The sequence below is a fragment of the Falco biarmicus genome, chromosome 2, assembly GCF_023638135.1.
Source record: "Falco biarmicus isolate bFalBia1 chromosome 2, bFalBia1.pri, whole genome shotgun sequence".
Taxonomy (NCBI): Eukaryota; Metazoa; Chordata; class Aves; order Falconiformes; family Falconidae; genus Falco; species Falco biarmicus.
The window spans coordinates 46,885,194-46,910,163 of NC_079289.1; the positions used below are offsets into that span (position 1 = coordinate 46,885,194).

The following is a 24,970-nucleotide window of genomic DNA, read 5'->3' on the forward strand; positions in this document are numbered from 1 at the left end:
TAGATGGCTTTGCCAGCTCCCTAATTTTTGAAAAATATGTTAAAATTGAACAACTATAATTTTTTGTGACGATTAAAACTCAGGTGGTATACTGAAAGTGGTATATGAAAGCACAATGCCATCTTGCCTGTCACCAGGAAAATGTCCTTGTCTTTATGGCTTGAACAATGATTTTTTGGTAAAAGCTGTTTCTCAAAATAGTCCCAGTTTAGAGTGAACAGGCCCATTACACAAATGTACGCACACATTACAACGTGAGACATAGCTCTTGTTCAAACCCCTTACAGGACTTTACAAAAGCCAGTCTATTGAAATCTTCCAAGCGGCAGTCACTCCTTTCAAAGGGACAAAAGGCAGCATATGGATTTTTCATACCACAGGTATTGATGAAGCGAGGACAACTGTTTGTAAGAAATGCCATCAGAGGCCTATATAGAAAGAAAAACCTGCATCTTGCAATTAAATATGCCCTTAAAAAAACCCCCAAACTTAAACACAATAATGCAAAGAAACCAATTTTGTTCTGCTGCTTAATTAGGTCTCCTGCCTCTAGTAGGCCATCACATTATGTTGACCTATGCAATACTTTATGGAAGAGTCACCTCCAGAGAGGCCGAAAGCCATTTCCATCAACTGTATCGATGCTGACACTAGAACGGTAATATGTCTAACAAGGAGGAGGAAGGAAGATTTGAGGTTTTTTTTGTGGAAAAGCTCACATTCATGTTTTACGAAACTAGATACAGATATGTATTTTCCAAATTGGGAGGGGGGGGGCGGTGATGGACGGACACGGACAACATTTCCCCATTCTTTTTTTACTCATTCAGTATGTGAGGCAACATCAAGGATTACACTGCTTATATTTTATTCAATTCACATAGAAAAGCATGCAGTATTAATGTAAAATGGTACAGTATTAATGTAAAATGTTCAGTGCACATTAGGTAAACAAGTCATTAGCATACAAACCCATTTTTATGGTCTATACAGGCATACTGAACACATTTAGAATAACAATGCTTTTGGGGAACTAAATTAAAAATTGTGCTTAACTTCAAAAAATACAAGCCACGTTTGCAGTGTTAAAGAAGAGACGTTTTCTAACTGAAGTGCTGTAACCCTGAAAAGAGGCTGCTACTTTACACCCACTTAAAACAAGACTTTCAGTACAGTACAGTGCTATGCAACAGCCCAAGCAGCAACATTTCCTCTGGGAGGCAAGTTTTATGGCAAAACTGACATTGTTTTATGGCAATTTCATGAATCCATATGATATATAGCCAGTAGCTGCCTTACACACACAAAATGTAATCTTTAGGAATGGGAAACGTAACCTTTAAACCAAATTTCTACATAAATGACTGATTTGACAAGACCACTTAAAACTGTCCTGTTCAAGGGAGCCATTAGCTGTGTTCACAATGGGAAGATCGTGTAACCTGAAAACTTAAAAGATCATCCAAAACCCCAAACCCCCTAAGTAAAGAGAACACCCAGCCAAAGAAAAGAGTATGGAATGGTTCTTCCCTAGGAAAGAGCTTGTAATGGGCAGGGGAATGTTCAGTTTTCACATAGTCAAAAAAGACAGGATCAGATTGCATGGAGGTCATTAAAAATTAAGTTCACCTGTAAATATTAAACATTGGCAGGTTGATGACTTTTGAGTCACATTTGATTTCCAAGCAGAGTCAGTTTTTGGTGGTTTTCGACGGACTAGCACTGGAAAGGCTGCTTTGAATTTTCCTCTTGGTTGACTGACTGACATTCTTATTTTTCTTTTCAGCTATAAAGGAAGACACCCAAGGAGGATTAAGCTGATTGTGCAGGTCAGACGACATCTTTAAAAAGCAGGAACTGAACTTTTGCTCCTCAAACAACTGTTGTGAGTTACTGAACAGTAAACTCTGGGAAAAGTCTCTTTGAAATAAACAGTTTGGAGGTTTGATATCACTAGCCACTACATTTTGGCCTGTAAACAGCGGAAAGTGGTCATTCATATCTAGCTCAGATGGGGAAAGGATGGAAAACATAGCAGGTTTCCAGCCAGTTCTGTCAACTGCTTGATCAGTTGTCTCTGGACACTTCATACTCTGTTCCTCATTCATCTCTTCCAGTTTCTTCTCAGTTCCATTCAGAAGCTTAGAGCACTCTGTTGACTTTGAAGAACTATCAAGATCTGAGGACTTGAAATTATAGCATGGACTCTTGCTGTTGTCTGATTCAGACATCATTGAGTCCAACTCGGAAATTTTATCAAGGTAGGCTGCATCCATAGATGCCTCACTGGAGGTTCTTGTGCGATTCATTTCGGAAGAGCAAAGAGTATGTAACCTTTTAGGTAAGCAAGAATTTGTTTTATCACTGGACTTTGCTGATGTCTCATCTGACCGACCAGCTACTGAATTTTGCGCTGATTCATCAAAATCTAAGTTCTCAGCAAAATTTGTTGGGCAGGTCCCCCAAAACCCTGATTTTCCTGTAGTAAAACAATTTAGCTTCTTTTCGCTATTACAGCTGCTTCTGCTGTGTTCAGGAGAATCTTTGCTGCAATCATCTGAAGTGTCAGAAAACTCTTCAAATTTCAGTTTTCTCAGGAACGTTGATTGTTTCCTTGCATTTTCTTTTCCATCAGGAGTGTTCAACTGAAGGCGACTGAGAGAAAGAAAAGGAGTGCATGGTGGCGGAAGATCATAAAGTTCTTCATCCTTATATGGCGTACATTCCTCAATTTTATTCCACTGCTCTTCTAAGCAGGCATCCATATTTGTGGTATTTTCATCTAGAAGAACCCCACGACATCCTGGAAATAGTTCTTTCTTTGGGGCGCCCTGGATGTTTGAGCCATTTGAACCATCTTGACTAGAAGAGCTTAAACAAGTTCCACCACTTGTCAGCTGTTCGAGACTGTCAGGACTTTGACTGATAGTCAAAGCTTTTTTGTCCTCAATGTGGGTTTTCAAACATGTTGTATCTTCACTGCTCTCAGCTCCTTTAGCATCCGTGGAAAGCGCTCTCTCACTAACAGCACTCACTGTCTGGGCTCCTTCGCCTGCATTTTTCAGCTGTAAAAGCTGACATTCCATTTCTTCTATGTATTTATCACTTCTTTCCAGTGCCTTTTTAAGACGGTTAATTTCACGTTCACTTTGCTCTACCTTCGACTGAAGTGCAGCTACTGTAAACCTACCAAACCTGCAAGAAGTAAAAAAAAAGAAAATATTAAGCTGGAAAAAGACATTCTCATGGTGCTTTGTGATCTAACTTCAGAAAAGAACAAAGCTATTAAAACACTATGTTAATTTGAAAACAAAAGTCAGAACTTTTCTCTGCTAGTTATAAAAAAACCCCGAAACATTATATATAACGTACAAGTGGAGGTGAATACTGAAAAGCCAAAATTAAACTATTAGCAGTAGTAAGGCAGTAACAAGCAGATTACCCTTCCAGGGTCTGGTTCTATCAATTCAACTCAAATATGCATGAAGAATTATCCCCTAAAAGAATGGCAAAGATTTATGATAACATTTGAACAGTGGTCCACATCTTGAAATATTTACATTCAATCATTTTCGTACAGTACAGCAGTGCTTTACAATACATTTCTTACACAATGTCACCTTGTCAAACATAAAATGTCAATGTGAAATTCAGAAATTGCAATAGTCCTTTGAGGTGGTTTAAATGCTTATATAGACCATTTCAGTTACGTTCCCATTAGATATACAGCTTTTCCTCAGCCATCATGTGGACAGTACTTCCACTGACTTCAGAGCTACTTGGTTTTTTGAGTTTCACAACCAGAACAATCTGATTTCTTCCTTGGCTGCAATATAAAAAGCCTACCACTTGTGGTTTGTGAAAGTTGTGTGCTCATGGGGCTTTCCGCTTGAGCACATTTTCAGCTGCCAAGATACGGACTTGCCTTCCCCCCATCCTCCACCAGCTTTAAAGATTGACCTTCCCCAGAGGGCAGGTGAAGGTTTCAGCTATATGCTGTGACTAATTCTAACCTGTCACTGACAGGTGGGCACCAGGGAATTCCCTGCTCCATCCATGGCTTTCAATTTACAGAAAGAAAAAAACAATTAAAGTTCTGGTATTATTAGGAAGGACCTGCAGCCACCCTACAACTCTGACACTTAAGGTTTTATATCACAAAGAAATGACAATTCTCTGTGTGGGCTTACACTAGCTTCCACTTTCCACCTTCCAGCTCCATGTTACAGCAGAAGTTTACTCTTCCAGTGCAAACACTACCTAGTCTTTCTACTCTGCTTCTTTGTCTGTCTGGCCCTCCTTCAGAGTCACAGGAAATTCCATTTTCCCCATTTCACCCCCTTACCTCTTCACAAAAGGCTCCCACTGCAAACCCTAGACCAGTGAGGTCTGAAGATGGTATATCTGGAGCCAGTAACTATGCTGGCAAAACATCCATGAATCTGTGCATGCATTTCCAGCAAAGAATTAAACTGTATTTTGTTTCTTCAACTCCTGAGCCCAAAGCAGTAGGAAACTACTCTATGCTGACAACTGCAATACAGTTAAGTGGGTACTTGGGGAAAGGAATAGGGGGTATCACAAGCCCCAAACAAACTGTGTACGAGTGACCAGATCTACCGACGTTTTTCACCATTCAACTGCTTCTGCACACTTAATGGACTCTGAGGATTTTGATATAGATAGTTCTGTGGTGGGTAAGATTCACACAACAGTCTAAGTCAGTTCTTTCATAGCACTCCTACTAGACCACTTTTAAAATCATATCAGCCTAAGCTTCATAGCTCTGGTATGCGACACTTACCGCTTGGTAGACATGAAATGGCAGGGTAATAGATTTTATATTTATAACAGGAGTGTTCACTTAGTTTTTTTTTTCCCCTAAAAGAAGTTGGCTGGATTGGAACTCTTGTTGAGGCAAGAATCCCTCCACCTCTACATTACCTCTACCCAATTACCTCTGTCTTCACAAAAAAGACGACGGACCATTTTTCATTGCTTACTCTGTAGGTAAGCAGTTTTCTCAACTGATTATAGCAGCTTCTCCATTTCTGGTCACATGCAAGAGGAAATGGGAGAAAAGATGCACAAGACTTCTTCACTCTCCCTAGTGAAACTAGATGAAAGCAGACAGCTCAGGAATGTTCCAATTATATTTTCAGGTGAAGAGTGTTACAATGAAGTAAGCATCCTCATATCCAACACATTTTGGCTTCATCCCTCCTTCAGTAAAAGGAACTGAGATTTTGGTTTAAGACATTGAAGGAGCCACTGTAGCACATCAGGGCCCAAGCAAGACCTTCCCCAACTCCTAGGGTGATCCAGAAGTATTTATTTTGCCTTTTTCTAACAGACCTGTTCACACAGCCTTACAGGAGCAAACCCTACACTGCTTAATAAAGTATATCAAGATGATGCAAAAAACCAATTTAGCTTAATAGCCACATGAGAGACGGGGAAAAATGCTTATGTAAAATAAGCAAGATTTTCTAGAATCTGCTGTTACAGACACTTTGAGATAAAAATTAAACATGTTTACATTTATATGCATACCTGGCAATTTCTTTTTAATGGAAGAATGGTGTAATATGTTTATTTAATGCAGATAGCATTAGTGACAGCCCGAGATTTGCTTATGAGGAAAAAGCACTGTATTCTCAAGTGCAACTTTTATAACAAGTGTCCTCAGGTTAAAAAAATACAGTACGTTGTTCAAAGCCAAATAGCATCACTAATATGTTAACTGTTGCAGAGGTATGTGCTTGGGAATTTCACTTTTCAGAAATGGAGCATATGACATGCTGCCTACAAACAGTTACCTCTGCAGTTAAGCACCAGAACAGTAGTTGCTTTCTGTTCCTGCTTTGAGACTTGCATGCATTTATTTCCTAAATTTTCAAGACAGCCATATTAAAATGCACATATTTAAACCAACTACACCAGACCAGAGCATGACCTGGCAGGTCAGCAGAGAGTTTAAAAGACATGCATATTTGGTTAAAGAAGCCAGAACCCTCTCCAAATCAAACCACCCTCCTAAAAGATTTCCTCTTCTTTTCCCTTCAGATGTACAGTGAGCTGTGCTGTAGCCAAAAATTTACGGTCTGATGATAATAAGAATAGAATGCAGTACAGTCACATGAAAATAACCTGACACTCTAGATAAATTATTTTGCTGAAGTATTTGAACCATTTCACATTTGGTAACAAGTTGATACATTCTTCAGTAAAAGTTAAGATATTCGGTATACAAGTAGTGAAGCGCTTTTTTCATATTCTCATGCAAGGAAAAAATCTTTGGAATGTTAGGGTCTTTTCTTTAGTTTTATCACTTAATGAGTTTGTATCTTACTGTATTTGTTTCAAGTATATCCTTTCTATAGAAAACTGAAAGCTCAGAGAAACTAGTGGTCACTCATAAAGTAAACAGAAAGACATTTCAGGTGGGATATGGATCTTTCAACACCTAGTGACATTTCAGATGGCCTAAGGTCTTTTACATGACTGTTGGCCTCCAGCTATCATTCCAGAAGGATACAGGTGTCTTATAGGTCCTGTATCACAGCTGCCAGCCCTAGGCTGGTATACTAGATATGTTACAGTGTCTCAGGTGACACTGCATGTCTAGATGAGCACCTGAACCCCATATCTCAGGATCTTTCCTCAGAGTCCTTCTTCTTGTCCCAGCATGATTCTAACTTGACACCAATCAGAAAGTTGCAGTCAGCTCTCACCTACAATGAGCAAGAAGAACTAACATTATAGCTACAATGTTTGAGTAACCCTTTTTTTACATTATTCCCCAACTGCTCCCTCAGTTATGTTTGAGTGTCACTGTCCTGGTTAATTTTCTTCACAGTAGCTAATATTAGGGCTGTGTTTTGTATTTGTGCTGAAAGCAGTGTTGATAATACAGGGATCTTTTTGTTATTGCTGAGCAGTGCTTGCACAGCATCAAGGCCTTTTCTGCTCCTCACCCCAACCCACCAGTGAGCAGGCTGGCGGTACCTAAGAAGCTGGGAGGGGATACAACAGGGACAGTTGACCCCAAATGACCAAAGGGATATTCCATATCATATGATGTTGTGCTCAGCATATAAAGCTGGGGAAGAACAAGGAAGTGGGGATGTTCGGACTGATGGCATTTGTCTTTCCAAGTCACCATTATGCTTGATAAAGCCCTGCTTTCCTGGGGATGGTTGAATATCTGCCTGCCAATGGGAAGTGATTGAATGAATTCCTTGTTTTGCTTTGCTTGCGTGGGCGGCTTTTGCTTTACCTATTAAACTGTCTTTATCTCAATCCACAACTTTTTTCTTTTTTACTCTTCTGATTCTCTCCCCCACACCACCAAGAGGGGAGTGAGCCAGTGGCTGTGCTGTGCGTAGCTGCTGGCTGGGATTAAACCACAAGTCCTAAAGATGTCCATTTAGAAACTGTTTAGGAAATCTAATAGTCTTTCACCTACAAGAGAACAAATGCCTTCAGTTGTTTCTTCTTATCTATCAGTTCTGCAAATTCAGCTTTAGTGTTTTATTTTCACATATCAGTGACCACTGACTTCAGCATGTCTGTCTAGTCGAGCCCTTAAGTCATATCAACTCACTTTAAAACCACACAAACTCATACAAAAACATTTGTCTTTTGGGTAGTAAGCAGGCTGGAGCAAATAGTTTTCCTGTATAACCATTTACAGAAGACTGGGGCTGCAAGGTTGCTATAGAAAATGACTCTCCAGTTCTAATCACCTGATGGCCCAGACTGGGGACCTCCCTGCAGGCTAGATACATGAGCATGATCTATCCTCCAAAGGGAACAAAGGGTGAGAAGTGGACAATGATAATGTACAGTCAGAAGCTGTCCCAGTTCAAGATCAGGGCAACGCCAGAGTACACAACCAAACCCAGTCCCACCATTTAGATATATTTTCACTGGAGTTCTGCAGTTAGATGGGAAGAAAAAGGTAGGAAATCCAAGAACAAACCAGCTGAAAGCCCTACCAGTTTTACAGCCCTTCTGTGAAATCGTGTACCAGATGCAGCTGTATGAGAACAAGTTCTGCAATCATTCTCTACATCAACTATGAAAGTGATCTGCAGCAACAACTTGACAATATCCCAGGTTATATACAATTGCCTTAAGAGCGCGTCATATTTGCATAGGCATGTTTAAGAAGAAAAAACAGTTAATGGGAGACTTTTCCTAGCAAGCCAAAAAAAAAAAACAGTCAAGAGAGACACCTCACACGGCTTGCTCTATTTAAGACCTGAAGCCAGAAAAAAATAAATCAGTAATGGGATTTGGTTGCACTGAAGAAGAAATCCTGGGTATAGCCTATTACTGCTTTCCATGCTGCAGACCAGACCAGCCAATAGAAGAAAGTGTACAATGGCTCTTTCTTGAAGGAAGTAGTAGAAACGTTTGCTATAGCTAATTTTCTAAGCTTGTAAGAGAACAAGTTATTTTAAATCTAAGCAAATACTGGGGAGTAAAACCCCTTCATCACACAGTTCACAGAGTACAAACCAATCTAAAGATGCCCGTCCTCATGAAATCTCTTGTGAGCATCAGGGAAATCCACTTTCTTCACATCATGTGAATAAGGCTAAGGTTTACTGTTTGTTGGATGACTGTAGAGCAGCAGGATTTGAACAGAATAGCCAAGTCAAGTACATTCTTTGAAACAAGCTTCTCCTTCTGCCTAGGGAATTGGATGAATCAGATAAATGTGCAAAGCCTCTCCAAGCATTTTAACATCTTTCAGAGAAGCAGCACTAGTCCTTCATGTAAGAAAGCCAGATTATACCCAAGATCGGTGAACAGCATAAACCAGAAAGGATTACTTCAGAATTACTACAAAGAAACCCACCAGAAAGCCCACAAAACCAGTGAGTGTGATCTAAACGTCCTTACTCATCTGCTTAAGGTTTAAATCTTCACACCTGGAGTGGGTGCTTCCTCAGGATTTAACGCTATGACTCAAGAACTCAAAGTTGTTTTGAATTTCTTCTGCTACTATATTGCTTTTTCTCTTATATACTTTTAAGGCCACACTGCAGCTGGTCTTTGAAAATGGCCACTCCTCTGGGACAGTGAGCTTGCAGGGAGGTGAGAAAGTAGCTGTTTTCTATCAAGGAAGATAGCAGCGTTCTTACCCTCTGCACCCTCGACACAGGTTACTAGAAGCCTATTTGTAGGCTGAATGAAATGCAGACTGAATTAAATTGTCTGGCATGAGCGGAAATATTTGAGTTAGATAAAACCAGAATGTTGTACGGAATGACCTAAAAAGACAACAGCCTTAAATTTCAGTGTGCAGGTACCTGAAGTCACAAATAACAGTAAAACCGGAAAAAGGGAAAAAACCCTCAAAACACAACAATACAACAACAAAACCAGAGAAAAGGGACAATGCATCAATTTTCCGCATGTTGTAGATACTTTTTCAGACTGGGATTTTAACTAGCAGAAGAAATTAAAAATTTAGCGAAAAGACTCCTAGGAAGCCTAGAAGTCTGGTTCAAGCTAATTTGAATCTAACCATTCATAAAATACACTATACCCTGGAGTAGATGGACTTGCTAGTTATTTTCCTTCAGGTAAAAAGCAAACATCCCTTTGCCAAAAATGCTTTTAGATTCATTGTGCCTTGCCAATAGACCTAACGTTTTTGTAATTTTAAGTAGAGCTGGAAGTAATAGGCCTTTGTCATCCTGCAAAACTTAAGTTTTAAAAGTTTTCCTGTTCCGTATCAGGAAAACAGAAGTCACTGAAAATTTCTCAGCAAAAAGGGCAAACAAAGAGCAAGCAACGGCCACCAAATAGTGTTATTTGCCTTAGAAATGGGAGACTAGTGCAGGTCTTCGGTAAAAGTCAGAGCAAGAAAATTCCCTCTATTTGCTTTTCAGACCTATGCCCCAACTATATGATGGTATGGTATTCTGGTGAAGGTCTATTCTCAAAAATGTTTAAGCTGAAAAAAATAATTAAATCTAAAAAAACGTGTACAAAATGCCTGACATGGCAGCAATATCAATTTTATGGACATGACATTTTCCAACAGGTTTTAATGGATACTAACAAAGAAAAGAACAACTCAAGACTATGATAAAAGGAAAGTTTTTTTTATTTACCACTGAAGGTCAATTACATTTTTTTTGGTGATGTCAGAGGTAGAGTCTGTGTTACAAAGGGATCATTCACCTGGCATAAGTCTTCCCTTTGGTGTAAAGCAAAGCTTACTAAAGTAACTTAGGTTGTGATATTTAGCTCCAGTGCCATTATGAACAAAGTGAACTACATTTGGGATAAGAAGACTGAATACTGGGAAAGCCTTTCAAAAATTATTTGATACAAGTTTTAGTTAGTTACCGAGCCAGTTGTTTAAGCGGGTTATGAATCCATACCCCATGGATTGTAATCTGAAGCTAAGAAATAGAAGACAAAATGAAACAATGTTGGTGACACTAAATTACAAAGATTCAATTCAGCAGCTATTTTTAAATTGCACTAGAGAGAGCCATTCAGAAACTTTCCAAAAATTACCTTCTGAACAAAATACGCAGAAACAACTGTACTAGCAAATCCACCTGCAGAGAAAGGTTTAATTATAGTGACGTTGCTGGGCTCTGATGTTATGCCTTCAATTATAATTTGATAAGCGGGTAAGAAAACATTTATTGCAACCCCTGTTCAGTGTATGAAGCCTAGCTGAAAGACCTTTTAGATATTACCGAAGTTTGCCACCAGAACTGGAAGAACATTTAAAAAATATCTTGATGTTAGGTGACTAATGACTACAAGGGTGAAAGTTAATTTGCTAACAACACTAAGATGGGAGAGACTTCTTACCACCTGAAGGACATGACCAGAATTCAAAAGAATTGTTTTAACTTTGATATGTGCATCAAAACATCAACCTGAAGAAAGCCAACAAATTGGTAAAATCCCATGCTTTGGAAGGGGACATTAGCATTACAAATGCAAAATGAGGCAGAAAGGTAACTTTCTAAGTAGCTATTTAGCAGAGGTAGTGCTGGGCTAGTCATGCTAGAAGTGCCAGATAAAAGTAAGCAACAAAAAGAGTATTGCAAGATATCAATATAAGATGTTGTAGCAAGACACAAGACAGTTTTTCTGCTCTAGTTAGAACTACTGAGGCTTCTTTTGGAAGCTAGTAATCAGTTCTAAGCGTTACTGCTTCAGAACCCCATAGACACTGGAGACCCCCGAGAGTACGGCAAAACCAAATAAATCAGAAGTTTACTTTTTCTCTTAAGTCACACTTACCTAAAAGAACTGGACAAATCCAGTCTAGAAGACACGATTAGGACTGAATGGATATAGGTAGGGTGAATCAGAATTGCTACATTTAATGTGCTAAAGGGTTTCTTCCAGGACAAATTCCTTATATATACTTAAATTCTTGTAGTACACAACTGAGCTCCAACTGAAACCAAAGCTGAAGATAGCAGAAGCAGGGTACAGACATGCAAACTCCTGAAGTATCTGAACTGGTCCTGGCCCAGTTTAAGCCTGATTCAACTCATGTCCTCAATTCCCATGCTCAATTCTAAAGTAAGCATGGGCCAAAGATAATTCCCAGCAGGCAGGCAGGATGTGACTATCTGTTCTGGAGACTAAAAAACCGCAAAGTTTAATAGTAGAGACATAGACAGGCTGATCTAGCTGGCATCTGCGTTGCAAAACAGACCTTGAAACTGTCCAATTTCTAGTAACATGTGGCTAATAACAATTGTGCTTCTAAAGGAGAAAGTGACTGACTGGTGTTTTAGGCCACGCTGGCAAAAGATGGGAAAGTGATCAGCTGGCAGCAAAGGCTACTTCTTCACACCCCTGTCCCTCCAATAGCTAATTTTTCTGACGAACAAGATGGTAAAGCATGCACAAGCTAGAAGAAACAGAAATTCCTTCCACTGAGGAGTTTACTTGACATCAGTAAAGTAAAAATCAAGTTAGATGACTTGGTCTCTTCTAGCTCTTCTTTTCTAGGATTTATTTGGTTACATCTATTTACTTTACAAGTTTGCCATTCTTGTCAATTCACTCTTGAATCCTATGGGAAGAGATATTCCATGGCATTAAAGCCCTATCCATTGCCAAGACCTTAAACAGGGTTCTATCTCCCTTATTAGGGGACTTCAGGACAGAATGTACTTTTATGCATTTAACAGCATAGCACAAGGATCATGCATCCTCTTTCCTGGGGTCTTGAATGACAGGCAGTCTGGCAAGCAAGCTCTCTATTAAGGACGCATTTCATTTTCCAGCAAGTGAGATGTGAACTAGAACAAAATCCAGAGAGCTCTCTTCTGACATTACACAGGTGTCCCCCAACCCCCTTCCTTAAAAGCACCTTATAAACCTTTGATCAGTGCTGCTCTTAAGGTTTCTAAGTTATAAACCAAAGAGAGAAAAAAAGGGTAGAAAACTGAAAGAACAGAACACAACTTTAAAAATATGAACATGGTGGTTCGCGAAGTACTTCCAAGGAGAGGTACCTTAGCACACCACTGTAATCAGTATGGCAAAGTTTCTGCTTTTTGAGGTCATTGTCATTGATGTTTTAACTGTTTAAGACACAGTACTAAACACAGGTGTCAGTTCTGCGAATTATGTTCTTATGCTGCAGAAGCTCGATTCACATATCTTGCCCAGACACAAAGCTATCAGGGACTTTCCCTGAACAGGGAGCCAAAGTCCACAGAACAAACCCTGAAGGCAGCAAAAGGAAGAACAAACCAAATCCAAATACAAACAACCGGAACATCTGCACTTAAAAACAAATCTTCTACTTCGACCATATACCAGATTTAGAAATTTCCCGGTAACAAAAATAAGTTAACTGTAGAATTCAACTAATAAATCCAGCCCTTCAGTACTGGCCAGGTAATAGAAGGAATAGCACTTCTAGTAATATCATATGCCTTCAGTGTATTTTTGTTGCTATTCTGTAAGTTGCATTTGTCACCCAAGTCTGTGAGGATAAGAACTCCAAAATTTACCTGGAGACACATATGCAACACCATGTACACCACCACAGTTTTAGGTTAAAGTCCTACAACAGTTAAACAGTCTATAAATAAAATACAGTAGCTTTTAAAATATTCACATACTTTTGGGGTGATCTACTATCAACTTCAGCTTTTAGTCGCAAATTCTCTCTTAAAAGGCTATTGTTTTCCATGCTCAGTTTCTTATTTGCCTAAGGAAAAGAAAAAGAAAAAAATAAGTATACAGTAAACCAGAAATGACTTCTAATATTTATAGGACAAGCTGTTACTCCTTTTTAAAGAGACAGAACTAGAAATGTGGAGGCAGGAAACAGCCTTCAGACAGGGACACCACTTAAAAATCACCATGGGAAATGGATTGCAAAACTGAATAGCGAACAGACATTTTTTATTTATATTCCCAAAATACATTGCAAGTGTCCTATCTTGGGAAATAAACACAGCTATGTTAGTTAGCACAGAAAGTCATTAAGGAGATGTACTAATGGCAATTTCATGTTTTTTTTTTTCCACATGACTAAATATGTTAAGTACATTAGCATTACAATATGCAGGTATCAGCAAAACTAATGTTGAACAGCTTCCTCCATTCCAGATTACAGTAAGATTACTTTGGGTTTTTTTGGTTTGTTTTTAAAGCATAGTTATCCTGTGGATGTAAATCCATTACGACAAGCTATTTGCAGTCTTTCTTCACTTTCTTCCAGGACGCTGTGATTAAGACTTCTGATTCACAATCCTTACTTCTTGAATTGAGGTCAATTCCTTCTTCTCAGATCAGCAGACACCCTTGTTAACAAGATACTTCATACAAAGAGAAGTTTTCCTGCACCTTGTTTCAGAACAATGAATGCCTCTATCCTAACAGTAGAAAATAGTCTTTGCACTTCACAGGCAGCTCAATCTCCCTATCCTGAAAACCGCATCCCCAGTCCAGGACTTTTAATTCATAGCCTCAATTAGATGACACTTCCACTGCATAATAGAAGTCTGACGTAGAGTTAGATCTGAGGGAGAAGCTATGCAACTGGGCTCAGTAGTGAAATGTACTTTTTCAGAAGCATCCAACAGTGCATGAAAAGAGGCAGAAAAACTCTAAACGCTTATACAAATATCCGCAGCAACCTTTCCCTGCGAGGCTAAGACAATGGGAGGTAGGGGGAACGGAGCAGAAAGAAATAAACACTCACACTCCCCCCACCCCAACACCACAACATTCCTAGAGGCAGAAAGATTTACTTCTGGTAAAGGAGGAATGGGAATGGTGAGCCCAGGGCTTGGGTGCCTGAATGCCAACTATTTGGTGTTTAACAAATAAAAGCACAAAATCTTGAAAGCAATGAGTAAGAATCTAGGACACCTCCGTTCCAAAGGAGCATCAAACCATTTCACAACATGGCCAAGACCTTTCTCTCTTCCCAGTCACACAACCAAATAGAAAATTATGTTACTTGTGTAGAGTTTGTAGATAGAGCATCCACCTGGCACATGGTAAGACAAGACCGAATCTCTTTGGTGTCCTTCCAGAGAGTGCTCTACCCTCTAAGCCAGTAATCTGCAAGGGATTCCCACTTGCAGCACAATGTCTAGGTTAGGAAGTTCATGTAACCACATTATTAATGAGTTTGTCTAGTATTTCTACTACTGGGTTTATATCACCGCTTCCACACTTGTTATGACTTCACTTAAAGTAGTAACACCTACTTTGGGAATCTCTGCTCCATGACATTATATGATAAAGGTTGCTGCTATTTCCTGACTCAGTCTGGTCTTAAAAGGAAAGTGATGGCAACCACATCTAATGAGGGACCCTGTCTCACTAGGAAGCAGTAGGTGGTTGAAGCTCCTGGGTCAGGTACTTTAGGAGTAAGAAGGTTTCTGGTTCCAGACTGAGTGTATATGGGAAGGGGTCTTGCTGTTTAGATTGGGATTGGTCAGTGCATGCTCTGAAGGGAAACAAGTTTTAAAAGAAGAGTCAACAGAACTGAGAAGCTGTTGAAGAGGGAACAGATGGGAAGAGAGTGTTGGACTCCATGATCTGAAAGGTCTTTTCCAATCTAAATGGTTATATGACCACTATTTAAGGCTTGGTTCCTAAAACCCATTTAAATCTCTATTTGTATCTAACCCTTAAGCAAATTCAGAGACTCCATAAACTTAAAACATTTTTCTTGCTAAACCTGATATTATACTGAACCCCCTCTCAACACACCCCTCCCTCAGTCCCTGCTATAAAAAAAAGTCAGTACAGTTTAATTTTACGACACACACATACCTCCCCAAATTAGGCAGACAAGAACTCTTTGCTGCAAGTCCCCTTTTACCAACTACAAGTGACTCTGAAGCTCCTGGGATCCTCTTAGGAGGGCAGATGCTGTGTCCCAACCTGTAAAGTTGAAGTCTGAGTCTAGCTAAGCTATCGAACAAGCAGATTTTGGAAACTCAGTTTGCTCCTTTTAGTGTTTATCACAGTCCAATCAGGGTCAGAATTTGCTTTAGACTACACAGAGGCAAATCTAGAAGTGTCCCAGTAATGACAACAGCATAGCAGAACAGTATAATGTGGGCCTCTCAGTCTGTAGCACAGGAAAAGCGTAATCACCGTTAATACTTACAAAGGAAGAAACCCGTACTAAACAAAATGCTTCAGTTTTGCAGGAGGCAACCCAGGATTGTTAATAGAAGAAATAAAGACAGCATTTTAAATAAATGCAAGTCCAGTTCTTTCCACCTTGCCTTTCAAATGAATCTTGAAATTTTGCTCTTCTGTGTTTGAGGAGATCCTTCTTGTGCCTACAGGTACATTTTGCAATGTATTTTTACTTAGATGTATTGTCATATGCCTGTCTTCTGCATCCCTCCTCCTGCAGTATCAGGTTTTCTTTTATACTGCATTCAAGATGTATAAAAAAGCTGCAGGTTTCCAGTAAAGGATCTTCTGGTCATAAAATGCTGAAGCTTGTCTATTTTCGGTCAAAGGGTCAAGTTACCCTGTCTCAGCAAATTGCACCAAAAATATCGGCTATCAGGGAGGGCAATAGTGCAAAATCTGCCTCAGCCAACTGTACTGTGTTTGGCCACTGAATGTTTTTAAATAGATATATTATATAGATTATTGCAAGCCTGAAAAATCTGGTCATCAATACTGGTGACAAGTGCTACTATAATCCAATTACCCAGTCATGGAGTGACAGAGGAGTTGAAGAAGAGTCACATACAAGACTCACTAGAACAAGCAATAACATCTGACACTTGCAGAGGCTATATGGAAATACTATGATACACCAACAGTCACTGGAATTCAATTTTTTTTTTTTTTCTTTCTTCTGGATCTATGAAGTACCCAGAGGTCATGCTAGCTCTCGCTCCCACTTAACTAACATGAAACAGTTACAGTATAAGATAGCTAAAGAAATGTATTTATTACCTCCTTCAGCTTTTCCACATTATCCACCACTTTTTCATATATATCATTGGCAGCTTTCAGCTTTTTGCTCCATTCCTCTGGGGTTTCTGGGCCACTGGTACTTGCTTCATTTGCTGACTGGCTAGTTTCCTTGTTTTGGCAAGACAAAGCTGATGCTGTAGGATCCAGAAGAGATTTCAGCTGTGTCTGTAAACTGAGATTTTTACCTCTCAGATCTTCCACTTCTTTTTGCAGGGATTCTATTTCATCCTAAAGGTGTCAGAAATTCACAGGAATTAAAATAATGCATGAGATTAATTAAATAATACTGGCAAGTTCCCACAGCACTTTAGAAACATGGGTTCTGGCAAGCCCAGACGCATGCCTTCACTTACACATACATCTAAGTATGCTTATGTATTGTGCTCTAGGCAGGATTTTAATCAACCTGCACACTCAAGCATAGTGAACGTTTTAGTGAAGGGAATCCCTTGACTACATAAAGGACCCTGAACAAACTGTCGGGCAGACCAAAAGCTTCAAAGCATTCAGCAACATGAATCTATTATTAGGGCACTCTGTGGGAGGATTTCCTGTATCAAGTGTTCTTAAGGTCGTCCTCTGCTGACTCATTTGCTGTTATTTGGAAATGATCTGATGAAACATTCTGAAACATCACATATTCAGATGCTGAAGGTCTCAAGATTCACAATGGACAGAACACTGCCTGGAAGAGGCTGCCCCAGCTACATGAAAGTAGCAACATCTTAGGAAGGACTCTCAAAATGCAAAGAACAAAGCTCTTAGCTGTATTGGTCTGAAGCCACAGAGAAGCAAAAACCTTCAAAAGCCTGTTGTTGTAGGCATAAAAGTAATTTATCCTGAAAACATGTTGTCTACACTGTTCACCAACTCAAGTATTTGAGTTGCTCAAGGTCAGGTTACTAAAGGAGGCCATCTATGGCATTTACATAAACCCAAGGCATAGTTGCATGAATAATCAAGCATTTTTTCCCTCCTCCCAGCATCAGAACAACAATTTTAAATTTAGGTTTTTGAAGAGATTTATGTTATCCTATGCCTACCTGTGTGATTTTGGAGTTGATTCAATAGAAAGGCGGGAAACCTCCTTTTCCTGACTCCTCCTTTCATAGAAGATGAAAGAAGCTGAGCTATAGGCAAGCTTGTCATAAGAAACAGCCCTTACTTCCCCAGTGTTAAGGATACATACAGTGCCCACTTCCTTTCTCCCATTCTCCTCCCTGAGACAGGTTTCCTTGCAAAATATGCAGTCTTCAAACTGCTACTAAGGAAACAACAGCTGAGAAAACATACTAAGCATATTCCTTATTAACACCTTTTCACCTTGTTCCTAAGAGAGTATTTTTCCAGCAGGAGGGTGGAGACAAACTTCCAAACATTCACTCACTTTCAGAAAAGAATACAACAATGATAAAAATTAACCTATGCCAGAAGGTTACAGTTGGCAATATTCTTTAAGAAGGCATTTAGTCTCCCTGAGTAACAGGGAATTACTTCAGAAAATGCTTGCATTTGTATCAAAGAAAAACCAAAAAGCTCCCAATATCCAATATGCATAAAGAAAACCTCCCATACCACCTGAGGAGGGAATTCCCACAAAATCATAGAACTGGCTGTACTTGGCTACCTGTAGCATAGAAAGAATATCACCATGACTTCAGTAGGAGCACTTCAACCACCAGCAAATGCTTTCTTGTAACCTTAGCCAGAAGGTAGGATTTCAACGCAGCCGAGTTTCACGAAGATGCAGTATAAACCTTCACTCAAATTAAAAACAACAGGACTCAAAGCAAAAGGACCAGTTGTATGCGGTAATTTAACAGTTGCAGTTCACCTGGAAAGTCACAACACTCCCCATGTCCTTACCTCATATTCTCTGTGGAGCAATTCAAGCCTTGTTTTACGCAGGTGTTTTCTGACTGTTGGACTAAATATCGGATCACTTTCACTCGTTCCTCCTAAAGCAGCATAGGATGAAAAAAACACTAATATTGTTTCTTCTTCAGTGAACTCAATACTAGTAATCCACCTTATAGCTCTTTTCAAGCATCAACCACAAATACAACTAATATTGGACCAATCTACGACAGATTTAAAGTCCTTTCATTTTCAGAGTATCTATTAGTGATGTTTAGAAGTCAAAATCCTGCCTCACAGCAGGAAGACAGCTTCTGAATTTTTCAACTTTGTATTTTCCTTGACAAATCCTGTATTATTTAAGGCCATATTATTAAAACACAGCTAAGAGGGGGATGGGGGGGGCAGGCAGGGAATCTAGCATATGTTTAAGTAGTACAAGATAGTGTAAGTTTCTAAAGGGAAATTGTTCAGACATATTTTTCTCTCAGAACCAAACAGCAGAGTTGACATTTTATATTAAATAAAGATCACAGTACTTCCTAGCTCTGGGGAAGTTCAGAGCCTTATTCGGGTGTAGCTTTGTCTTATTTCTGTGCTAAGAGACATTTTCTTAAAAATAAAGCAAAAGAGAGGAAACTGAAGAAAACAACAGCAAAAAAAAGACCTCATACACATTAAAGATGCTGGATTTAAGTACTCTATTTCTCAGCTAAATGCTATTCTCTTAGGTCAACAGGTTGCAAGGCATAGGTAGAATACTTCAAGTGAGATGCATGTTTTTCCGGTAAAGGCACCATCCAACCAAGATTTAAGAAACAATCATTAGAGCTATGGGGTACTTGCTGCCTTTGAATAATCTAGCCATTAATACACACATCATCTTTGGCATGTTTACCCTGTAGCTATCATGTATGTTTCTGGAAAGATTTAAAGTCAGATTTTCCTTAGATGCTGGTAAAAAACACACAGAGGAAAAAAATCTAGACATCTTTGGACTCAAAAGAATCTCCTCCAGCAGTAAATACCAGAAAGATATTTCAAAGACTAGAGTTGTCCTTACCTATAATTTCCTTGCAAGGATTTTCAGGTGTGATGGGAATCCTGCAAGCTGGGCACTGATTATTGTTCTTCAGCCACACTTCAATACAAATGGAACAGAAGACATGGTTGTTGACACAGATGACTGGGTGACGGACCTTTGAGTATTCAAGAGAAAAAAAAAAAAAGAAAAAAAGGAAAGACAAACAGAAAGACACTATGAATACTTTGAAACTCTTTCAGGTAACAGAATAGGAGAATACACTACTCCATCTCTCAGCACAAGTCTGGTCTTGCAGGAAAGAGACACTGTTGTTTCACAGAGCCATCTAGAAGTGACCTCCTGACTCATGATACCAAACTCCTCTATTACTGAAGGCACCAAAGCTATAACCATTTTTGCAAGACTAAGGTCCTTGATTCCAGGAACTCATTAATGCACAGTATGGCAGGCACCCTTCCTTCACCTCACAACCTCCAAGAACTGCAGCCAACCACTCCAATGAAATGCACTTGCCTTCCCAGGTAGAAGGAGATCAAAAGACACACATCTACAGATTTCCAAAAGTGAGGGAATGAGGGACTGCTCCCGGCAACAACCAACACTTTGCCTTGGAAGAGGTGTCACTGAAACAGGTAGTGTTACAGATTACCTCTAGCCTATGCATAATCAGCTTCATGAAAATGAGCTTTAAAAAGGGTAAAGGCCAAAACCACAGAGAAGAAACACGAACCAGCAATCACTAATTCAAGCCTCCTGCTAGATATGCATTGCTACTAAATAAGTAATTACCCAAGAATGGGGCAGCTAACTGAAGGATTAAATATTCCAATCAGACACAGATCCTTTCAAGAAGCTTTTCCTCCCCTTCCAAAACAGCAAGGTAAACAAACTTCTAGAAAATATTAATGACAATGCATTATTCTCTCTTGTCATTTAAATACAAACCCCATTTGAAAGTGAGTGTGCATAGAGGGACCGAATACGATATGGAAGAAAAATACTTTCTTCTATATCTATGCCTTATTGCAGTTTCTGTTACAGCTTACCGTAACATACACTCTCAGATCTCTTAAGACTGCATTAGGGGTCTTAAAAATAATTATTTGTTTTTCCTCCTCCCCTATCTCTGCCCAAGAAACGTGCTTTGAGACACAGAAGTATCAGTATCTATTACTTTATATTCTACTGTGTTGCACTTAAACCCCAAGTTTAAGAGAATCCTTTCAACTTTAAAAGAAGTTCTCATCATCCCCAAGATCTTTCTCTTTCATTCTATTAGTGAAGCAGTCAAACTAGAAAGGAAAAATGAAATGTGGCAGGGAGAAGCAAGCAACCGGGAAGGACAGCCAATAATCACTTGGGAAAACAGATTAGATGTGTCCTGCAGTAATCATACCCATACAATCGGTGCTGGACAAGCTAAAACCCAAGCATTTTACCACTGAAATACATATGGATCTGAATTAAGGCCCAGATCTGTCAGCTTCTTCTCCAATTTACTATTTATGCCTCTGTCACATTACAGGATTCACAATATTTTTAAAATCTCCAATATGACAGTCCGGGGTGCCAAAGGATCTATCTATACACAAACCAAAACTCAAGTTATTGAAGGTGTGAATAGAAAGAGATGAAGCTGTTTCTCTAAGTGTCTGCATACTTTCACTTCTGATTAAAGAGGCTTTCTTACTATTAGTGCAAGCTTTAGCACACCAATGCTCTGGAAGCGCTTAAATCTTACAATTTCAATTATATATATCTCTATATAAACCACCTTGTTATTTAGTGCTTTTCTTTACCAAAAAAAAGCTTTCTCCAGCTTTCCCATCCGCAGCTAGAAGAAAAAACCCAAACATTTTTTTTCTCTAGTTGTACTTCTTTCTTACTCAGAAGCAGCTTGAGAATAATTATATGGATGGCGATGATAGGATACAGAGCAGAATAACATAAAGTAATCCAAACAGGAAGAGACATTTCAGGAGTGCAGGTCTACCCTCTGGGGAGCAAAAGACCCTCAGTTACCCCAAACCTGACAGGGAAGCATACTTCTTGCAAGTGAATGATTACTCTATATCTCTAGCAAAATAGTAAGTCACATTTATTACTCTCCAGGGTACAGTGCTTCTGATTTACACACCTTTACAAGTTTCATTTCAGCGCTGAGGTTTATACTTTTGTTGGCTCAGGATCCACACAAAGCAACCCATGCGACAACAGCAGAAGCCGCTATTGAAATGTCACACAATGGCTGGGGGTGCCGCTGCCCTTCACCCAGTCACTGAGCCACTGACTGTGAGAAGCCCGGGGGGGTGGGGGATCAAAACACACTCGTTACTAAAAAAGCATTTCACTTGAATTACAGCAGTTTCAGTTCCTAACTAGACCATAATGTCTAGAAAGACTACAGCTTATTTGAGAATGCTTGATGAGCTAGGTGATTCTGAACAATTTCCTAATTTTTCCCACACATATAACGCAATCCCTATGCAGATCAAAATCAAATCCTATACACATCTATGTCACTTTGAAGGCACTTCGAGATCTTCAAGCAGCATTAATAGAGGACCAGGCACACTGATACCAGTGAACAAATCCCCAGACGTTGTATGTCTTTCAACACATACAGAATTGTGTGCCTGAGCCCAAGCAAACTGTCAAACCCAGAACTAACAGGAAAGACCTTCAGTCATTCTAGGATGAGTAAACCTAACAGCCCAATGCAGATGACTTCTGATCTGCTCACTAGTTATGAATACAGATATGTTAGACGGTAACCCCAGCTGTGTTAAAAGAGCATTCAGGGAACAAACATGGAAATTTATCCAAACAATTATCTGTTATTATAAATGGTTATTTGCACATCTTGCCAATATACTTTACAACACTGTTCAAAGGCACAAAACAGGCTAACATCATGCACCGTGTGTCATGTTTCCCCCACACCAAGATTTCTGTATCATTAAAAACAATGAGTGTTTGACATTATTGAATGAGTTTCTCTTTGATATCTTTTTTTTTTATCCCCTTACCATTATGCACAGTGAACAGTTTCTATTTTGCAGTCAGTCCCTTGCAAATTTTGCAGAGACAGCAAGAGGGAAACTCTGATTGTAGGTTGGGCCTTCTACTCAATTTGAAGCCCACGCTACAAACCACAGAAGTATTACAGTATGTCGGCCCTCCAGGACACTTTCTGGTCCTCCCTACAAGACAGGGCAAAACCAGCAAGATTTTTCCTTTAATTTAAGCTAAATAACTGTTTCTTCCTCTAACCTTACTCTTGCAAAAAGCTTTTTCTGATTAAGTTTTTCAGTGAAGTTCCAAGTTAGAGACAAATCTATGTACTTAAAAAAAAAAAAAAAAAAAAAAAAGACAGCCAGAGCCATCAACTTCGGCAAAATTTAAACAGCTTCATGCATCTAAAAAGAAAGCCATTCAAATACCTTTATTACAGATATCACCAGATTCACTTATCTGTTGATCATATATTACCTCAGCGCAAAACACAAAGTAAGAAGAGTGTGGAAATCTCTTCCAGTACAAACTCGGGAACATCAATTCCTGATCAACTCCAGGTAACAAGCACAAGTATGAAACAGTGGCCTGAAATAACCCAGTGGCTTTATAGCAAAATATGAGTGAATACCTAATGAATCTATCAAGTGTTTAGGTTAGAAAGTCACTAGGCTCAGATTCAAATAGCAAATACATTGTTGGTTTGATTTTGCCCTCTTTTTCCAAGAGTAGCCACCCTGCATTACAGACACAGTAAATCTGTGTTTTCCTCTATTTTCATTAAACAGATAAATGTCAAAAGGAGAGGTAACAGAACCACAGCTGGGAAGTCTTGCTCAACTTCCACAGAAAAGCCAAGAAATGAGTAAACATGGTTGCTAAATGCATCATTGCAAGAATTAAGAGAGCCGAGAAAAGGGAGATGTCAGACTATCGCTACCAGCGCTACACCAACTTTTATACATCAAACGTGCCTGTTCTTTTGTTACCACTCCAGCACAGAAAAGGTCTTGGAGTAAAGGCCACGTGAGGTAGAAAGAAATCGGACAGTAAATGCCAGAGTACAAATATAAAAGGCTATTTCTTCCCTTGTAATTACTGTTGGGCTTGAAGATGTTTGATTTGTTTTGGAGAGCAAGGGAACAAGGGGGGTGGGGGTGGTTAAGAGTGGTGGGGAATGCGCAAAGAATTTGAGAAGCAATTAGTGACAGCTATGAAATTAGCTCTGGGGCTTTTAGAGAAGCACAGGCTAGCAAGAACCCCCCACTTCCCGCGGGAGAAGAGGAAGAGACTGGGAAAGGGTCAGAAAGAGGAAATGGAAACTTTTTCTCCGGACCGCTGCAGTTTTGCTCGACACTTTTTAAATCCACTCGGTTACACACCCCCTCTTTTGTTCCACTGCTCCTCCGCGACACAGCACCACGCTCCAACACAAACTCACCCAATATTTTACAACAGATTATCCTACCGGTAGCCGAAGGAACCCCCGAACCCCACCGCCTGGGCCCTGGGAGCCACACACCCACGCTTCGACGCGGGGGCGGGCTCGGGGACGGGGCCCCAGCCCCCGGACGCCGCCGTCGAGGGGGAGCACGGCTCCTACCACCCCAACGGCGGCAACAAACCTCGCCCGCCCCGGGGAACGGCCCCCCGGGGCACGGAGCCCCCCTCCTGCCCAGGGCGGGACCCCTCACCACCCCTCGGAGAGGAGACCCCCCCCGCCCCTCGGAGAAAGGGCCCCACACCCCAACTTTCTCCCCAGCGCGGAGCCGCAGCCCCTTAAAAGAGACAAACGCGGCGGGGTCTGGGCGGCGGGCCACGGCGGAGACCCCCGAGCAGCCGCCAGCCGAAGCGCGCCGGGCCGAGCCGGGCCTCCCCGTACCCACCGCCGGGCCACCCCCAGGCGGGGGCTGAGCGGGAAGGGCAGCGGCGGCGCCGTTACCTTCCCCAGGCAGATGTGGCAGGTGATGGGCAACGTGAGGGACAGCGTGACGCTGGGCCCGTGCTGCGCCATCGCGGCGGCCCGGCCCGGCTCCGCCAGCACGGAAGTCCCGCGGGCGGGCGGTAACGGCGGCCCCACGGCAGCCCCGCTACGGCAAGCCGGCGAGGCCAAGCGGCCGCCCGGCGGAGGGAAGGCGGCGCGCGCTTTTGCAGCGCTCCCCTGGAGGGCGGGCGGGAGCCGCGGCCCCCTCACCGCCCTGCCCGCCGCCCGGCCGCTGCCGCCCCCCGCCGCCCCCCCGCCATGCCCGTGCCGTGCCTCGCCGGCCCGAGGAGGCGGCTTGCGCGGCCCGCCGAGCTCCAGGCCTCCGCGTGGCCCTTCCTGAGGCGGAACACCGCGCCATGGGGAGCGCCCGGGTAAGGGCCCTGGCAGGAGGAGGCCGACGCGGTACAGGGCTTTCACCTTATTAACCTGTCCCTCGCTCAGGTTTCACTGCGCTGAGCTAAATACACGGGCTGTTTTAATGCTTTTAATTCCCCCGAGTCTTCCTCCGAGATTTTCCCTAGGACTCTTTTTTTTTTTTTTTTTTTTTTTTTTTTTCCTACTCCAAAATACGATACAGCAAATGGGAA

General features: G+C 40.9%; 1 protein-coding gene across 1 annotated transcript; it reads right to left on the bottom strand.

The window, feature by feature from the left end:
* Positions 1–846: 846 nt before the first annotated feature.
* Positions 847–24,548, bottom strand: OBI1 (ORC ubiquitin ligase 1). The gene is made up of 6 exons (XM_056328522.1): positions 24,342–24,548; positions 19,403–19,538; positions 18,349–18,440; positions 16,462–16,710; positions 13,137–13,225; positions 847–3,195 (listed from the first exon to the last, which is right to left on the bottom strand). The coding sequence occupies exons 1-6, from the start codon at positions 24,411–24,413 to the stop codon at positions 1,692–1,694; spliced, it is 2,142 nt and encodes a 713-aa protein (XP_056184497.1). The 5' UTR covers positions 24,414–24,548; the 3' UTR covers positions 847–1,691.
* Between the last annotated feature and the right edge of the window lie 422 nt (positions 24,549–24,970).

What these genes read in the sequence shown, in the direction of transcription:
- OBI1 (XM_056328522.1), bottom strand. Translation starts at nt 24,413, where the DNA reads ATGGCGCAGCACGGGCCCAGCGTCACGCTGTCCCTCACGTTGCCCATC. An exon ending in TGCTCCACAGAGAATATGAG is followed by an intron (nt 16,711 to 18,348) that starts GTAAGGACATGG and finishes TGACACCTTTAG; the next exon opens with GATGAAATAGAATCCCTGCA. An exon ending in GATAGTAGATCACCCCAAAA is followed by an intron (nt 3,196 to 13,136) that starts GTATGTGAATAT and finishes TACTTCTTGCAG; the next exon opens with GTTTGGTAGGTTTACAGTAG.